The sequence below is a fragment of the Lepidochelys kempii genome, chromosome 10 (assembly GCF_965140265.1).
Source record: "Lepidochelys kempii isolate rLepKem1 chromosome 10, rLepKem1.hap2, whole genome shotgun sequence".
In the NCBI taxonomy this organism is placed as follows: domain Eukaryota; kingdom Metazoa; phylum Chordata; order Testudines; family Cheloniidae; genus Lepidochelys; species Lepidochelys kempii.
In genome coordinates, this window is record NC_133265.1 from 30,130,417 (window position 1) to 30,150,161 (window position 19,745).

The following is a 19,745-nucleotide window of genomic DNA, read 5'->3' on the forward strand; positions in this document are numbered from 1 at the left end:
AGCCTGTAGGCTTGGCTGTCTGAAGCCTTCGCTGAGGCAAGGCTGAACTTTTGACTTCTCTGTCAAGCTAGCTGCTGAAGAGTTGTAGGGCAATTCAGAGGTAGGTGGGGTGTGTGTGTGTGTGTGTGTGTGAGGGGCCTGGTGATACTCAAACAGACAATATTTGTAATTTGCAGCTAGGCTTTTGAACCATGCCAGTGCCAGACTGACAGCGCAGCATGTGTCCTTGCCGGCACTTTGGTCACTTTCTAGCTACTGTACCAGTTTCTACCTCCTATGGCCATGCTCTTAGTCTGCAGAGGTGTGAAGTCATAATAGGGTTTTTGGTATCTTTGCAGGAGTGTTAACAGCATATGTAATATATTATACAAGTCAGAAATGATGAAGGCAGGTGCCAAGTAATACCACACCCTGGTGGCCCAAGGGGTAGCTTGAAGCTTTCATTGGCCCAGTGTTGAGAATCTCATGCCAAGGAATGCCTGGGCTGAACTGCCTGAAGTAACCCTTGCCTAAATGCTCCAGGAAAAATTTGGGGGTGGGGGAGAGGAGGAGGAGGAGGAGGTTGGTTTTTTCCTCCAGGGGACAAGAGGGTGAAACCAGTGGTCTTGGGACAGTGAAGGTCATGAATTTGGAGAAGGGTGGGGGAAGCAGGGAATGTTAACCCCATCCTCCTCTTCTGTAAGAGAGATTGGTACGCTAACAATGGCAGGTTTCAGAAAACAGGTAATTAGGGATGCATGCCTAGCTCTGTGACCCTAGAACAAAGTGCAGCATGGAAACCGGATATCTAGGAGCATCCTTTGGCACTGTCTGGCATTGTGAATATTCCAGTGAGGCTTGAAAACCTGTAGCAAATCAAGCGGCTTGAACAATAAGACGCCTTTGGCCAATAAGACAGTTTATCGTGTTGGTGAGATTAGACTACTGGTGATTAGCCAATCGCTCTGGGAAGCTTTTAAATTTGCTTTAAAACATCCTTTCATCAAAAGAGAATGGCCTTAATGGAAGGCCTTACAGACCTGGGGAGATCTGCAGAGACGAACACAGGATGTGGGGACACGACTTGATGAACATGCTAACAGACAGAGGGTGAGTTAAGGATGCGAGCTCTGAAGGCCAGAATTCCACGCAGGATAGTCTCTCTTCCTACTCTGGATATTTGAGCTTGCTGACCGCCTGAAATTTATACCATTCCATTCAGAGATCTAAGAGCAGGGGAGCTGGAATGTGTCCTCAGAAGCCTGTGCTATTTTAAGGGCGGGTGCTATTCCTAGCAGCAGGCCACACAAGCATGGGCAGTGGGAAATCAGCCTCCCAGATGCTGCGGGTGTACACACTGCTTTGGTAATTGACAGCCCCCAGGCAGGCTGCACTGTGCACATAATGACATCTGAGCTGATCTCCCTTCTGTGGTTGGTTGGCTGAAGGAACTTGCTCTTGTGTGTGACACAAGAGAGTCTTCCAAGTCCATCATATTTGCTCTCTATTGACTGGGAGTTTCTGGCAACTTAACCCAGTAGCCCACGTATAGCTGAGTCCAGCCTCCATTTGCACCAACAGCAAAGAAGTCCGAAGGGATCCATGAGACTGGTGCAGGAAGAACCCTTTCCACCTGTGACGGTGCACCCTATAAGGCTTTATAGAAATAAGCTTATGTATATATGACATAACTGGAATATGTTTTATGCTACATATGCCATGTAACATATCTCAGTAAAGGTTATGATCTACTGAGTCTATTCATCCTATTTGTATGCATGTATCATTTTTGTATTTGAAGTTATGAATATTGGCTGTGTACTTGTTTGATTTTAAACAGCTTTAGTAAGGCTTTTGATCAGCTTCTTTAGAAAGGAAGTTGCAAGTTAAGTGCATCTTGATTGACCACTTAACGGACAACAGATCTTGGAAGGCTCCAATCCACATAAGAAGCCTACATGAGGACGTTCAAGGACGTCAAAGACATGAGGATGTGAACCATGACTGCTACCTGTAAGTTCTGAGTCATGCATGGACATGCGACTCCAAAAATCCATCCTGTAGCTGGAATTCTACACAGGGGAAGGGAGAAGTATCCACTCACAAGAGACCGTCTATTTAAACCCCTAGGAAACCCCTCCATTTTGTCTTCAGCTGGCTCAAGAGATGGGGTAGAGAGGCTAAGGATACCTGAAAGAAATTGGAACAAAGGAGAGTAACCACAGGAGTGTGAGTGATTGCTGGACCCAGACTAGAAGGAGACTAGTCTGTAAAAGGAAGCTTACTGAACTCCTCTGAGGGTGAGGTTCTATCTGTATTCATTTTTCTTACTGTATTAGATATAGACTTGAGTGTTCTATTTTATTTTGGTTGGTAATTCACTTCGTTCTGTCTGTTACTACTTGGAACCACTTAAGCCCTACTTTCTGTATTTAATAAAATCACTTTTTACTTATTAACTCAGAGTATGTATTAATACCTGGCGGGGGGGGACGACCAGCTGTGCATCTCTCTCTGTGTTTTAGAGGGCGAACAATTTATAAGCTTTATACAGGGTAAAACAGATTTGTTTGTGGTTTGGACCCTATTGGGAGTTGGGCATCTGAGTGTTAAAGACAGGAACACTTCTTAAGCTGCTTTCAATTAAGCCTACAGCTGTTAGTGGACGTGGTTCAGACCTGGGTCTGGGTTTGCAGCAGGCTAGTGGGTCTGGCTCAAACCAGGCAGGGCACTGAAGTCCCAAGCTGCCAGGGGAAAGCAGGGGCAGAAGTAGTCTTGGCACATCAGCTGGCACTTCCCAAGGCAGTTTCTGTGATCCAACCCGTCACACCATCTTCCTCAGTTTGTCTGCCCTAGGGACTTCAGCAGGAGTCATAAGCTCCTTGTACAGTACATGATCCTGTTTGTTCATTTATTTACAGTTGCACCCACCACCATACTAGGCACTTTCCATAAAACCTCCTCTCCAAGGAGCTTGTAGGACAGACAGACAAGTAGAGCAACTTGAATGCATATCAGCTTGATTCACAATAAGCAGCATGGCAGTGGGTTATTAGGAGGTACTCAAACACGGACAAAATTCAGGGGAGGCCTTGCAGATAAGCTTGGGGTAGGGGTGTTCCATGCATAGGAGGCAAGGTCTGGAGGTGATGGCATGTGAAGCATTCATGTAGTAAAACTTGACATGGTTAGAGGTTTGTAATGGAGCTAAATTTGAGGGTGGGGAGGGGGAATGGGTTTTTCATGGTGTATTACTCCATTCTCTTCACTTAATGCCTTTCAGCAGAGGATCTTCAAGTGCTTCACAGAACTGAATAGGAATAGAAAAGTTGCCATAAGTTTAAAAAAAAATTAGAACTTCCACAATTTTAAAAAAAAAAACTTTCCTCTGTAGTGTCGGTAATGCAATCTGCTGCACTGGGCTAGTGCAGGACTGGGTGCTGGGGAGAAAGTGAAACTGATAGTCTAGCTTCACTGTCCAAAAGAAGTCTAAGTCAAGAAAACAACCTGCATTGCCAGGGAAAGCGTACAGTAATGCACAGCATTTGCCTAAATTGAGAGATTGGAGCAGCCCTTCGTTTTCCTTTATTTCCTCAGTTTTACATCTCCTCCTGGAAGTCAGTCCTGGTGTCCTCAATCCTGACTCTCCAGGCTAGGTTACCCTACTACCTCCTAGGAGGTGAGATGGAGTAGGAACTAAACCACTGCTTCCAGCAAAGAGCCCAGAGAACACAAGTCACACAGTAACAGGAGGCGGCAAAAGACTGCAAAACATTGCCCAGTGCCAGTTTCTTTCTAGGAAAGGCCCCTGAACATGTGTTTTCTTTCAGGTATCAAGACGACAGACACCTTTCCAGCACATCTATTGGGATGAAGCACTAGTTCACACAAAGGGACACTATCAATTTAGGTCCCTGTATAAATCAACCTGTCACTAACTACGTTACCAATACAGATTGTTGGAACGGATCTTAAGATATTCAGTTTACTTTTCACTCCTGATGCTGTTTATTTTTGGTACTTCCCCTAGCATGGGCCTCCTTCAGGGCAGGAGGCATACAGGGCAGCTACGCATATTGCTGCTCGGTCAAGTTCTAAAATAATGAAGTAAGACTAGTCAATTTCATTTTCTTTATAGGCCAAATTTCTAGGCAGTGTTGCTTCAGCACTAGTGTACTGCCCAAGTACATTATGCAATGCTGCAGGGCAGCCGTTCTCTGCCCAGCTGTTTCCTTGGGAAGGTCAAAGCCATTTTGCTTGGGCCAGAGGTTTGGTAAAAAGCTCATTTTCACAAAGCCTAAAGATAGTCAAATTTGGCCTAAATACGGCCTCTTTAGTAAGAAAAAGGTTGGTTTAATCGCTATGAAATCTAAAAACATGAAACATCTTAAAGCAAAGGAGACACATTGCTTCTTGAATTCAAGCACAGATCTGGTACCAGGAGTCCACTCTGCAACCTAGAGTAAAGACCACTACTGCTCTGCCTTCCCCACAATGGAATAGGTTACCCCAGTAACAACAAGCTTAGAAACAGCAGCCACTAACTAATGACTCACTGCTAATGAGTCACTCCTTCCTGTTAGAAGTAGGCACACAGCCCCTATGGAATAACTAAGATAACAGCCCAAACACACATCTTAAATAAGCTTTATCTCCTGGTTTGAAGAAGGATTCCTCTTCTACATGTCAACCTTAAGCTCTCTGCTAATCTTCTCTACACAAACAGCAACTCAAACTACAGTAGGTTGTGGCAGCTGCCTGTGGGTCACGTGGAGGAGACATTGGAGAGCTGCACCACAGTGCTCTGGTAAACCCCATAAAGCACTATTGTCCACTCTGGTATCCCTTTCATCACCGCAGAGATACAGGGGTGCGCTGCTAAGCAGAAGCCAAGTGTGAGGCTGAGCTTTCACCCTCAGCAGCTAGACCCACCAGCACATTTCTCCTCCAACAGGCAGTAATCACAACCCTAAAAGGGGAAAGGAGGAAGAGTTTTGACATTAACCAGCAGTTGCCACTCCCCGCCCCCCCAATCACTCCATGGAGTTTAAGATGCAAAACAGAAAAACAGCACAGCCAAACATAACATTAAGTCCCGTTCAGGTTCCCAGCCATAGTATTAGAACAAGCTAACCTGCTTGCATTTGCCCTTCCAGCTCCTTGCTGCAGTAACTCTTCCCTGAGTTCTTCCAAGGAAGAAGCCCCTTGGAGTCATGACTCTGCAGGCACTGGACTAGTCAAGAGCTAAGTTCCTTTTGAGTCTGTAGGCAATCCAACATGATTCAAGTGCGTACAGCAATGAGCGATTCAGTCATCCCATCCCCCTCCTTTCAGAGTGACCCACTTGGGACAAACACTCATTGAGCAAAGCATTGCTCACCTCCAGCTTTCACTTCCTGCAAATCCTACAGCCTGAATCTGCCAAGGCTCCACACCAGAATCCAGGCCACAGACTGTGGAACTGCCTCTTCCTGCTACAATCACTCTCCAGGGCTGACTTATTACCAGATCAGGAGAAAATCCCCGAGCACCTGATCTGAACAGCTGCAGCAGCTGCCTGGGCAACTCCAACCCCTGAATACACCCAATTAGCCAAGTGCCAATCTCACCATAACAGTTAGCAAAAGGACTTTTCCTTAGGCTGCACACAGACCCCTTCCCCTTGAAAGGAGGGTCTACAATGGTTGTCACTTCAGGCCTATCCTGTTCTATGGCCTTGTCTACCTCAGAGATTATAGCACCAGCTTTTGCACGGCTATACTATCAATGCAGCTTCACTGGTGGTGGCAGCTGCGACAGAACCGGTGCAGACACCCCATCAGTGGCCACCGGTGTTCCCAGCAGCGTAGACCTGCTCTGAGCAGGGGTAGGTAACTCTGGGCTTAGCACACTTGTGGCTGACTGGAGTCCTGTCTAGCGCTACCAACAGCGGAGCTGCAGCCACAGTGGGAAATAGCAGCACAAACCCTAACATGCACACCGGGCCTAAGTACTACCGTGTTTTTGGAACCAAATTGGGACACCCATCTGACTGGATACAACCAATATGGCCGAGTTACGCGCACAGCAGCATTTTGCCTCACACCAGTCATGGGTCAGCCATGGCTGAAAGTCCGCACTGCCAAGCGCGTCTCCGTGCACGACAGCACGATCCCTTCTGCTAGCCCAGACCAGCTCAGCATGCACCACACACAGACCACCACCACCAGCACGTGGAGCAACGTGCACACAGCCAGAGGAAGAGAGTGGCCAGCCTGGTTCCATAAGCATGGTTAAGGGGGCCACCAAACAGTGTTATCAACTGGTTACAGTCCCAGACCTAGACACAGGGTTAGCTCCCAGAGGAGTAGCCATGTTTCCAGCCAGCCATACCATGACAGGTTACAAACTCGGGTCAAGTTATAGTGCTGGGAGAACCTTGGGGGACCCCGAGTGAGAAAGTGCCACACGAGAGAGATCTCTCTCCAGTAAAGGAAATGACACTCTAAAAAAAAAAAAGTCACAATCCTTCTGAAAAGAGGGGGCATTCCCCTCCCTTACACCACCCAAGCTACTCTGTTCCTATCCCTCACCTTCCAGCCTCCATATCCTCCCCCAAACCCTTTCAAAGGATAAAGGTCTAGAGAGAAGGTGCAGGTGACTCAGTACAATTCCCCACATCTGGGGTGCCCCTCTCACCTATCCCCTCTCCACAGGATAAGGGAGTAGACGATGCATTCCTGCCTACCCTCTGCCATCCACCATGCCCCAGAGAATGTGAGCACATGCCCAGGGCATCTGATCTTTACACAACTCCTCCTGCTTCTCCTCTGTGGGTTTCCATAACCCGTCAGGCAAGTGACCTAGAAACAGATTACACAACAGATGTGCCTCAGGAGTCTGGACTGGGATATTTCTGCCTCTAACAGCACAGACGGCCAAGCACCAAAGCAGAGCAAGCAATAAAACACCTCACCAGCATAATTCTGCTGTACATGTGCAGACGTTTCAGCCCAGAACCTGCCGAGTCCTGAGTACTTCCTGCGTGCTCTGGAGAGGCAGCGCTCAGAATTAGGTTATCCAGCCTCATACCAGAATATCCTTGAGGGGAACATTATCCTCTCGGCTCATGAAAGGAAACTGAAGGGGATTATACAGTAAGTCAGCACAGTGTTACATAACGATTCCCAGAACAGCTCTGGCTTTCTCCCCATGCCAGTCACTTCTCTAAGGCTAGAGAGAGGCTTCACAAATTCCCCGCTAGTACACATTACCGCTGAAGTGACTGGTTTGGACCTTGCATGTTAGGAGAAAGCTCCTTCAGCAGGCTGGGTAAAACGAGGTGAGGCACCAACCTTCTTGCTTGTTCTCTGCCTGCATTGCCTCCAGCACCATGCTGAAGGAGTCCCCTGCCTACCCAGGCAGCTATTTGTGAAGGAGAGCTGGCAGTTGGGCTCAGAGGAATCGCGCTTGCCTACATCTTACAAATGCTGCTCCAGAGTGGTTCTGTGGTCACGTGGCTCCCACAGTGGGGCAGTCTGCAGACAGTGGCGTGAAAGAACAACAGGCCCAAGTGCACAGATCGAGATGGGAGAAAATGGAGGACAAATCACTGCACGTAAAACCCAGTTAGGGGTCTAGCAAGCGCATGAAGGCTCATCCACATTGGAAAAATTACCTCGCATTACAACATAACCTATAGGGGCCCCACTAGCTAACATGATGTGAAGCACTCAGCGTAGACAGAGACCGCTGTGTCATGCGAATGGGCTGTGAACAGTAGGGTTCACCTTAGAGCCAACCGAGACCAGCTGACACCACATCAAAACACAACGTATCCCTTCCTACGTGGAGTCACATTTACCATTGTGCAAATTACCATGACTCCTCAAGGTTGTGTTCTAGCTCAATGCAATCCTCCACTGCAGAGGAACCTGGGGGGGGAGGGGGTGGGGGAGGGAAAGAGGGGAGAGAAGGTATGTTGTCAAGTTTGGGGCTGAAAAGCTCCAAAGCAGCATCTCCCCCCCCCCCAGAGGAGAGGAGGGGTGTTGCATTGCTCTTTAGTAGCCACTTCTAGCTGGTGCGGGGAGGCAGGGTGGGGGAAGAGACATTTTGACTGACTCTAGAAAGAGCTGTGACCCTCCCTCATGGAACAAACTGCCTAGGGAGGTGGTGGAAGCTCCTTCACTGGAGGTTTTCAAAAGGAGGCTGGACAGTCACTTCTCTTGGATGGTTCAGCCACAACAAATCCTGCATCTTGGCAGGCCATTAAACAAGATGACCCGTATGGTCCCTTCTAACCCTATGGTTCAGATGTTGTGTCAATCACCATCCAAGGCTCAAAGAGAGTGGACTGTAGCCAGCAGTCCTTTCTGTGTCTGGTTAAGCCAGGCCAGCACTTAGGGAGACCCTGTGCGGTGATACATGGCAGCTCAGGCTCTAGGGTTGGTCTCCTAGGCTAACCAAGGGCCATGTGTGTCCAGCAGACAGAATAAAGAATCTTCATGATATTCATCATAAGAGAACTCTGTCTCTTATCTACCCAAGGGTAACACAAGAGATAACGTGGGTGGGGTTGGGGGTGGAGGGAAGGTATGGAGGAGTCAGGACTCCACCAAGGGAAAAGCCCCTCCAAAAACATGCAAAGCAGTTATGGAGACAGGTGAGAGCCTTCTGCGACTGAGCAAATTACTTCCACTCCAGCCCAGAGACTGCCAGTAAGAGATCCACTGGACTCCAGAGCTATAAACACTGATCTAGTGTTAGTGCCTTCTGGACAGGAGCCAATGATCTGCCTCATTCCTGCAGACTCGGTGAAAGGAACGATTCAGTTAGCTCCAGCTGGTTATTACAATGCATCCACAACTGGGCAACACAGCAGACCTTCCAGGACCATGACATGCACTGTAGCTGGATGCCACTTATCCTGGAAATCACGGACCTGCTCCATCTCCCACCCGACAGGAAACACCATTCCAGTCAGGCTATTCTGCTACAGTATTCGCCTTCATTTGTTACCTAAATACAAACCTACTGAAGGTCGTCTTGATGCCAACAGGCAGAGGACACAGGGGGTGCAGCACCTAAGGTTGTACAGGGACACCCATGGTCAGATATCTGCATAACAGTTCACTAAAGAGCAGCATGAGAGGTCTCCATCAAGAGCCAGTAGCCCACTGCTCATCATAACCATTGTGAAATATATGTACAGATAATATTTAAGGAGTTTAGAGGAGAAAAATGATGCTCTTAAGGTCTTGGCATTAAGGCAGGACCCCAGCAGGTGACATAGCTTGGAGATGTTCCCTTCAGGCAGGAGGTAGCTGAAACCCATCTCTCCGTCTGGCCATTTGTGCATGATATGTCTATTTGCATACTGAATACAGGTACACAAGGACAGACTGCAAAAATCAACAGGGTAAAAAACCGCAGGGGGTATCCTGTGTATGAATAAAGACAAAGAGCTGGGCTGGTATATCCTGAAGTGCACAGAGATACACAGAATCCTTCACCAAGGAGGTAAACTGACAGCATACAGGGGATGTTTCATAAGAGAAGGGTCACAGTCAGCTGGCTGTAAAGCACTGCAAAGATTCTGGGCAAGCAATACCGGGTTAGACAGGAGAGTGTCTTGTTAATTAACTCTAGGCTCTAAAATGCAGGTTATGATTTTATTTTGTATGTAGCCATTTGTTTCCAACACTTCTATTTGCTGCTACTTGAATCTCTGAGCTTTGTTAAACTAATACTGGATTTCACTATAGACAGATGCGAGTTAAGGAGAGCAGTGATCTGAAGTGGACCTGGTAAGCTGGGATGTACTGGTCCTTTGGGAGCAGCAAATCTGTGAATACCACGAGTGCCCAGGGAGGAGCTCACAGGGCTTGAATGTGCCCATTACTAACCTAGAGGGGAGTGTGTGTGTTGCACCTGGCTGGTGGAGTGGGGGAGCTGAATGCCAGGCACAGACAAGGCTTCCTCGCACTAAGGGTGGGCAGTAGTGAGGTGCCTCCCTAACCCTGGGTACCCCCAGGAAGCACCACACAGATCCAGACATGATCAACCACCAGGATATGTTGGACTCTGCAAACAACCCTTCAGCAGTGGGGCCAGAAGCCACGCTCCACTCAGGAACGATCGCTAGTTGGACACATTTCCCTTGTCCCACTTTGTGGAAAGTCTGGTACCCTGGAGAAGGAAGGTAGTGAAGCAAAGCATCCAGGGGCAGCAGGGCTCTTGGGGATAGGAGCTGAGCAGGCCAGATGTACCACTGGACACATACAGACCCATGAAAAGTTTGATCCAAGTTATTACAAATAAAATGCACAAGGGTGTGATGCACGTGCACTTCCCTGCAAGACAGGACAGTTTCAACCAGTCATTTCCAGAAGCTGCAGTGGGAATTCAAGTAGGCAGGACATAACCCAGATTGGAATTTGGCCAGGACACTCTGGTTAACAGACTTACACTCTTACCGAAAGTGCTCTGCCTGAAATATGTAACACCCACAAGTGCCCAGGGTCCTCAACTTTACTTTGTCAATTGAGATCTTCATGGCAGGGACCATCTTCTCTTTATATACAATGTATCTAGTATAGTGGGGCCCAAGCAGGTTTTTAGGCACTACTGGAATACAAATAATAAGGACATCTCCAACAGCACAGTGCCCCCTAACACCATGCCAGGCATTGATTCAGTACTGATAAAAGTACAAGTCCACTGAAAAACTGACACCCCGCTCTGGTGACCCTTAGAGCTTTCCCATCCAGGTCCTGACCTACAATGACCCTGCTCAGCTTGAGATCACATCATTACAGTACATGGTGATGTGTCTGCAAGCAAGAAGAGAGAGGATATGACTGAAGGAAGAGTCTAGGGCCTGAAACACACTGTATGGACTCCTTCAGTGAAAGGAAACTTACATGAATTCTAGGGCAGAGCCACCCAAAAGGAATGTAGTTCTGGGGTCAGTCCCTCCCAACTATTCAAGTGAAATAATTCTAAGCCAACAGGGGTCTCAGCCCCAACACTGCCTCAGTACCACATACTGAGCATCAACAACAGAAGGCAGTTAAGGGAAAGAATTTTTTGATGTTCCCAAAAATACACATATTAAAGTCCAGAGTAAACAAATGCAACCAGCAACTGTTTCAGAGCCTTGGATGAATCAAATAGCTGCTCTCATTTGCTCTCAGCAGCAAAGAGCATTTATCCAACACTTCATATTCAGTACATGAGAACCATCCCACACCACCAGCTAGAGAGGAATGCATCAGAGGCGGTCTGCTCAGGCTGATGCTGCTCACTCCCACTCTGTGTAATAATGGAGGGGGTACAGAAACTGGACAAGCGAAGGCAGCTAAGACAGCGTGTCTAACCAGGGCTGACATTTTTGGTATCTGTCCAATGACAGTAACCTGGGCATTAGGATGTCATGCTGTTCGTACTGCATCAGCACAACATGGTACTGTGGCCTCAAACCATCAGGTCACACTGAAGCAGGTCGTAAAACAGCAGGACTTTTGTGGGCTCTGAAAAGTATCTCGAGACCTGTTCGCTTCTGCCAGTCACATTAAGGATAATCCAGGAACTAACAGGGCAGGCTGGAAAGTGGAAGAGGAGACATCTTCCTATAAAAATATCTGATATGGACCATTGCTGGACACAGGTATCCAAGTAAAAAGACCATTGCCTTCTGAGTGCAGACCAATTTCTATAGTTTTAATTATTCCATTAAAGTAAGACTTGGTTTCCCATAGTAATATCCATTTTGTAAGTACTGCACTGATCTATACTAGGCAATTTCATGGGCCATGTATGTGTTGCTCAGCTCCCGTCAGTGTACAGGGACAGTTATTTTGAAACCCTTTTTCCGCCTCTTGCTCATCTCACAGATACTCTGGGCTAGCGTCAGCCAGAAATGCCATGTCAGTCACACTCTGAAAACTGCGTCACTCTCTAGGTCACGGCAGCTCCTAAGGAGCCTCGGAGCAGTGGGCACGCAGTCTGCTCGCTGCCAAGTGCCATTGTGCGTCAGTCGCAAAACATTCAAGGGCAGAGTGGGTAACATGCACCTGCAGGCCAGTGCCTCTCCAGCACTTCTTCAGTTACAGAGATGCTGTACTCAGAGCTCCATCCAATCTCTTCGGCTGCTCTGCAAAGCTCTCTCCCATCTGCTGCAGCATTCCAGCTGCTCAGACAGAGATTGCTCTCCTTGCTCAGGGGGAATACTCTCCTGCTAACAGGATCCAAGCGTGAAAATGGAGGCTGCAGAAGCGTGTGTAACATACCTTTTTGTTACAATTCTGATTCTGCCGGTCTGGGATATAATCTAGACTTGCACTTTTAACCTGTTAGGGACTCCTCAAACTTTATACTAGGATGCATCAATATTGTAAACTTTATAAAACACTGGACTGCAGTTGACCTAGATACCCTTCCTGTCTGCATGTCTTGTCATATAGACAATATAAGCCATTGTTGTATCCATATGGGGTGGATTGAGGGATCCATGGATCCTATGGATGGATGCACTGAACCTGTCATTCTATTGCAAACCAACCCATTAAACTAACATGACATTCCCTAGTCACCACCACGCTTGCATGTTATACCCCTTTCTCTCACCCTTTATCTTATTGAGTTAGATTGTAAGCTCTTAAGACTGTCTTACTATGCATCTCTACAGCACCTGGCACAAGACAAATGAGCTGTCGGGTCAGACAGAGGACTGTATGTACCTTTCAACAACCGCGGCGGCGATCAGGGAAGGCATAATACAGAAGAGTTTAAAGAAACAGTCAGTCAATCTGTTTACACCCCAATATGTACCTCCCTTAAATAGGACCTGAAGCACATACGAAGCTATTTAAAAATCTACGCTCCACAACAGAATACACATGGGCACCGAGGAGTTACAAATCAAAGCCAGACACATCCCATTATCATTATTGTTATTTACTCTGGTTGAGTCCTTTAGGCACTGCTGGGATTGGGGCCCTATTGTGCTAAGTGCGGTCCATACACTCCCTACCCCACAACACTCACAGCCTGAATAGACAGGTAGTACTATCATCCCCATTTTACAGATGGGGAACTGAGGCAGAGAGATGTGAAGTCCAAGGTCACATAGGGGATCTGTCATAGAACTAGGAGTTGAACTCAGGTCCCCTGCTTCCAAATCGAATGCCTCAAGCACAAGATCATCCTTCACCCACCATGAAGCGCTGTACTGAATCATTGCACTCCAGAAAACATGCCCATAGCATTTTGGGGCATCCCAATACCGAAGAGGATGAAAATGCTTGGCTTATGGGGACGCGTAAGTATGAGCATAAGTGATGGCAAAGTCGTTTGCTGAAGAGTGAGCTTGTTTCATTTTACTCCCACTCTCCATGCGTAACTGCCACCCAGTGACAGTTAAGCACTCTGCATCTGTGTGAAATGCTCACTGCCTCCCACGCTAGTGGAACATTCCATTTAAATCCGTCTAATAAGATAATGGATACTGCACCGTGACTGATCCACTGTCACTAGATTCAAACATCAGCGTCTCTAGAATCTTTGTGACTTCAGCCTTCACAGTAACAGCACGTTATGCCTGGCGGAGTGAGGACGCTGGGCCTCAGGAGATCTGAGTTGCACTCCTGGCTCTGCCACAGACTCCCTGTGGTAGACAAGGCCACACAGAGTAAGGGCCTCACATGGGCTGCGTGACCTTGGACAAGTAACTTCATCTCTGTGCCTCAAATTTTCCCCATCTGTAAAATGTACCTAATACCTTTACAGAGGTGACACAAGGTTTTAGTTAATTAGGCATATAAAGGACTAAATGTCACTTTTCATTCCCAAAGTCTTCAAACCCCAGGGAGCTAGCAGTTGTGTCAAGTAGAAAGCATCCTGAAACCAGAGCAAACAGACCCCATCAAGCAGGGCTTTGGAGCGGAGCCCGGAGCTGGAGAGTGGAGCAGCTCCGGAGCAGTGGAGCTGCAGGTTTTTGCCTGGAGCAGAGCCGGAGCACAGCTCTAAAGCCCTGCCATCAAACCCTAGCCTGCAGGAGTTCTGCTAACAAGCTTACAATGGATTTGTCTAGAGGCAAATGTCCTGTATTAGCAGGCAACCTATTGACTAGCATCTGGCATCAGGGCAATCCTGCTAAGTTAGACTGTGATGGTGCTGAGAAGCAGATGTACATCTGGCATGTTAGTGCTATTTGCACATCTCTTTGTAATGACCATTGCTGTATTGTTTTAACAGGGGCTGCACAGAGTCAGCATGGCGGGGAAGATGCTTGCTCTGGTAGGAGCTTTCTGCAACATGCTTTGTTAGCCTGGGATATGTTTTACAAATTTCCATAGCACACACGGCCCTGGCGTTCGGTTCACAAGTTCGCAAGGACAGAAAGCCAATGAAAAGAATCAGTCCAACACTGAACAAAAGAGGGCCTTACGCTTTGCCTTTCACACTAGACTGGTTGTGAAGGAGCCTCAAGGGGACTGGATTCCTCTCAGTTTAGAAAGCACCACCATAATGGCGCATTCAAAATTTGGGAGCCAATTGCAAGAGCCTGCCAGCCAGTCTTATTCCACCTCTTGTCAAAGCAGTTGAGAGGCTGTTTCGGATAACCAGGTCCCAGACCAGTTGTATAGTAATATACCAGCTGTACATTAGGAAAGGCACCAAGGGCCACTGCTGTCATGCAGTAATCTAGAAGTAGCAATGGGGCCAACAGAATCCAAGGCTGAAAACCATTCTAGGGAATGGTGCATACATCCTCCATCCATGGACACACTCCAAACCATTCATCTAAATGTTTCCCCCTTTACTCACCATCTGTATCAGCCACTAGGAAAAGCTAGAGTCCTAGTTCAGTAGAAAGGGCTCATGGAACACACTGGGGATGTTCCAACCCAAAAAGGCTCAGTCTCCCCAAGCAGCTACACAGCTACTGAACAAGATGCGACAAAGATGAACTCATATGGGGGCCTCTGGGCTGAATGACCAGCTGCCCGGTGCTTCCCTCTGAAGTCTGCCAGAGCAAGGTGCAAGCCCACCCAAGGGCTATTCAGCTCACTCCTTAGAGATCTGTAGCTGAGTCAGAAATATCACATTAGGAGTAGCAGCAAAAATCGCCCAGTTATAGAACCAGAGCCCTTACCTTTATCCACCACGATGGGGATAGCATCACATAAGGCTGATTGATAAATTTTGTAGTTCAAAAAAGGCCAAAATTTCAATGGAAAAAAGGGGAAATTTGTTTTTGAAGAGATTCCCCTCCCCCTACTTTTTAACCAGCTCTAATCACACTTACCTACATAGTCTCTGTCCCATGCACACGTCTCACGCCAGATTGAGAAGGATCATTGAAACCTATAGAATCACCTCATTGCCACTTTATTAATAATATTCCCTCACCTTGGGAGTTTCTAAGCAAAATGGTATTTTGGGAGTCTGGGAATATCCAAAGATGGTTCCTTAAACCAGGCCCTAACCAAGCGCAGCTGGCTGCTTGCCCGCACTTTCACAGGCATGGATAGCCTTTACCAACAACAGTCCCACTAGCTTTAAGAATCAGCTGCGAAGGATGCAGCTCTATCTTACAGATGGCTGCTCAGGGACCCATGCGTCAGAGAAGCAAACAGGGTAAAAAAAAAAAAAAAATACTAACCAGCACAAATGGCATGATTTTTCCTGTCCTTCTGACACTGTTCTCATGCCTATGGGCAAGAAATAAACTAATGAACTAATTTTACTAGATTAAAAGAATACTTAGATTGAAGCAGATTTTGATTATTTCTGAAGTATGGCAGTGAACGTAGCAGATTGAAATGGAAGGAAGAAATCTGTGCCCCGAACTCATCCTAAAGAAAGTTCCTCTACAAATCGATGGTGCCCAACCTTATTGCACAGGAAGGCGCCATAAACCTAAGCACACCTTTGTGTGGGCCAAACCGATTCTCCATATTTTAATAAGACAGAATGTTACCCGTATTGATTTATATTTTATGTATTTATATAGAAACAACCTATCTACAGTATTGTCTATTTAGGCACTTGTGTAAGCTAAAATGATGTAAACATTACAAAACGCTAATGAATTGACCATTAGTATATTGTGTTGAAGCAGGCCGCATGCCTTATGAAACGCTCTGGTGGGCTATGTACGGCCCGTGGACCCTGCTCTAAATAACTCATGATCTCACACCAGAGCCCTAACACCTGACGATGCCAGACGTTGCTGTCGAGAGTTCAGCTGTAGGAGAAGAGGTAGAAGTGCAACATCACTCACCGCCATGACGAGCTCAAAAGGGTATTTGTAGACTCGAACAGGGGACTGGTACTTCTGCACCATTTTTAACCGCACATCTGCAATGGGAAGGGAATAGTGGCTTTTAGATTTTTACCCTGAACACAAAAACTCTAATAAGCATCAACATATATTTTGCACTTTTTATCACTAGACCTTAAAGTGCTGTGCAAAAGGAGGTCAGTATCATTATCCCCATTTTACAGATAGGGAAACTGAGCCACGGAGGGGTGAAGTAATTTGCCTAAGGGTCACCCAGCAGGCCAGCAGCACTGTCAGGAATAGCACCCAGGTCTCCCTCGTCCCAGTGTAATGCTGTACCCACTAGGCTACACTGTCTTGCATATAAGCAGTGCACGTTTCTGTGTCCCAACACCATTGCTGTGAATCCCACTTAGAGCTTAAATGCAACTTACAACAGCAACAGATGTTCAGAGCATGAAACAGATTGCTAGGTCAAAGAGCTGCTTGACCATACCTGGGAGACTGAGACCCTTGGGCGGCTCACCAAGCCTGAATTCCAAATTGTGTCTTCTACCCGCTGTCTCATACCACCACACAAATCCACAGTGCTGGAACAGTTACACCTGCATCTCCTTGTCTGGCACATGGGATTTAAAACATCTCTTAACCCACCTGATTAAGAGAGCCAAAGGAGGCAGAGTGCTCACAAAACCTGCCCACCACTTAACCAAGAATCGCACCCCACTGACAAGTGACAACGCCAACTGCTCACAGTGGAATGAAGGAAAACAACTGCCTCCCTTGGTTACAAGCAGTACAGACCTCAGCACTTCCTTTATCCAAGCCACCCATCAGAATTCCTCCGCTGCCTCCTTCGCTGGGGTTTTAACCCTCAAACACATGCCAGTAACAAGTATCCTGAGAGAATATGTACACCCTTAGAAAAAGCGTGTTACGTGGCTTTCTGCATGTGTGTCCCATGAATACCAAGTGTCTGAGAATGCTAGGAACACAGAAGACAGGCTCTGGGTCTGAGAATCCACGCAGCTCCTACCCCACTCAAATTCCAGTGCCGAGCAGACACTGAAAGTACTGTCACTCAGCACGGAACTCAACAGCTACGACACAGAACTAACCCCTGCTTTAAGCTGAGGATTAGAGGTGAAACAGAGCTAAAAGGTTCTAAGCAGCAATACACCCACCAGCTTCAGGAAGATTTCAACAAGAAAGCCACTTTACCCTCTCACAGGGAAAGGTCTAAGCACCTCAATATTAGGAGGGGGTGGGGGGGGGGATTTGCAAAGAGAACAGCCTATCACAGTTCAGAAGTTTGGGGATAGCTCGTAGTAGAAGAGTCTCACGTTCAGCCAGAGACACACTTAACTCTTTCGATCCATAAGACAGGTTCAGGGCTCAATGGATCTTAGAGAAACCGCATCAGCACTGAAATTGAATAGCGGCAGGCCCAACAGTGTGGAGAGACACCATCACCAGGGCACCCGACACCAGCAAAAAGCAAACAGGGTGAGAGCAAATAAGCACTCAGAAAGCCAGGCTGGTATCATGTAACAGGTACCCGAGCCAAGAGGAGCACTGGGCACCTTGTGCCGTAAGGCTGTAATTTGATTATGTAGCTGTGGTACCTGGCCTGTGCAGGGACCTTCTGGGTAAGCGCTAACATAGTGGAAGAACCCTAACAGCCAAAGGTATTCAGCCGTGATCTGGTTAGCACTCGCTGACCTGGCTCCCATATATGAAATCCATGCCCTCTCTCTACAGGGGGGCAACGAGTCCTGCACAGAGAAAGCAGCAACCTAGAAAACAGCAGTCAGTCTTAATCTGTGTCCACACTAGAGAAATGAGCCACTGCTAACTGAACCTGCAGAATGGCAGCAGCATAAGGTCCAACGAGGCAGCAAAACAGTCGCCATGCTGGTTTAGGAACAGTTTTGTTTCGCCCGTACTTGCGCTGCACCACACTGTTACAGAGTTACCGCCCCGCTGGGTGCCTATTCCACACTTCCCAGCCAAATTCCCTGTAACAGTGGCTTGAGAAAGAGTTTGAAAGGTTTAGGAGTCAAGAGGGGCTGTGGGAGAAAATATCAAACTCAAAATGCCCCAGAAAATTCCCCATCATTCCCAGGGAAAAGGTGCTGGCACAATTTCCATTTTCAGAAAAGCTTTAGGAATTCAGGATAAATGCCCCTCTTTCACACAGCCAGAATGGCTTCTGCCGAAGCTTCTAAACAGCACTCATGAGACATTGAAGGTAGCCCTGGAATGTACCTGCTGAGTACCTGAGATAGAGACTAGCAGTTGAGGAATTTCGTGCTACATCATACATAAAACTCCCCCCTCTGGACAGTACTTAGCACTATGTTAACTGGATAAAGCTTAGTTTGTGGCCATGGTCTGCGCTCACTCTCTAATGGGCTAGAGTTGTTCTTCAGACCTGGGACAAGCAGAAATGGCTGCAGAACTTCAGATAGAAGAAGATTTGTCCATCCTTCTGTGGCCAGACAGCACAGACACTCCAGCCCCTTAACTACCCAGATGACAGCACTGCTCCCCATGGAAAACACCATGAGATCCTCCTATAGAAACCTGACCTGCCTAGTTACTGGTCAGTTGGACCAGTTTAGGGCTCAGAAATCCATGGTGGCAGAGGTCACCATGAAGGTAGGTATGCAGAAACACTACATAAAATGCATTGCAGGGGCATGTCACTGAAACAGCCAGTATAGCAGAGATCATGGAGGAATTTTTCAGCAGTGGATTTCCCAAACTGTGCAGGAGCGATTGATGGAACCCATGTGCCCACTCTTGGCCAGTCTCCAGCAATACATTAACCAATGGATACTATTCGGTAGTGGTGCAAGCCTTACATGGATCACCTGGGAAGGGCCCAGCTGTGCCGAGAATGGCCCAGTGACATGCCCACGGCCAATTATTTTCCAGAAATTCGAGACTTTGAGGGAAAGGGACTATATTCCCACTGAGGAACATTAACAAAGCCTCCATCTCGATTGTGATTCTAGGTGAGCCTGTCTACCCACTTTTGCTGTGGCTCATGAAGTTGTTCCCAGGTTACACAAACCTTAGATAGTGGTGAATCAGCTACAGATTCTGGGGTGGGGGGGGAGGGAAGGGTGGAAAACATGGTGGAGGAGTGATGCTGGAGATTTCCTAACCCACAACAGTTTAGTAACTAATATAGCAATAATATCTACCTGCTGCAATTTGAACAAGAAAAAGAAAAAAGGGGGTCCTTAATGAGTAGGGAAGTGAGTAAGCAGCAGGGCAAGCAGCAACCTGTGCACGGAAAGGCAAACTATTGCACCTGGGGCTGTTGTTACTGATTAGCCCAGCATGCTGTTCAAATTAGAGGTTTCAGAGTAGCAGCCATGTTAGTCTGTATTCACAAAAAGAAAAGGAGTCAAATAAATTTGTTATTCTCTAAGGTGCCACGAGTACTCCTTTTCTTTTTGTTCAAATTAGAACTATTCTGTACCCTTTG

General features: G+C 47.2%; 1 protein-coding gene across 3 annotated transcripts in view; it reads right to left on the reverse strand.

Annotated features, from left to right (window-relative positions):
* SEC14L5 (SEC14 like lipid binding 5) overlaps window positions 1-19,745 on the reverse strand; it is a 58,784-nt gene that overhangs the window by 33,129 nt on the left and 5,910 nt on the right. For 2 of the 3 annotated variants that reach the window (XM_073362547.1, XM_073362546.1), the window contains exon 2: window positions 16,247-16,323. In XM_073362547.1, the coding sequence (XP_073218648.1) occupies window positions 16,247-16,309 (63 nt within the window). In that variant the 5' untranslated portion in view covers window positions 16,310-16,323. Of the gene's footprint in view, window positions 1-15,625; window positions 15,665-16,246; window positions 16,324-19,745 lie in introns of those variants that run through there. The other variant, XM_073362548.1, reaches the window with a different exon arrangement.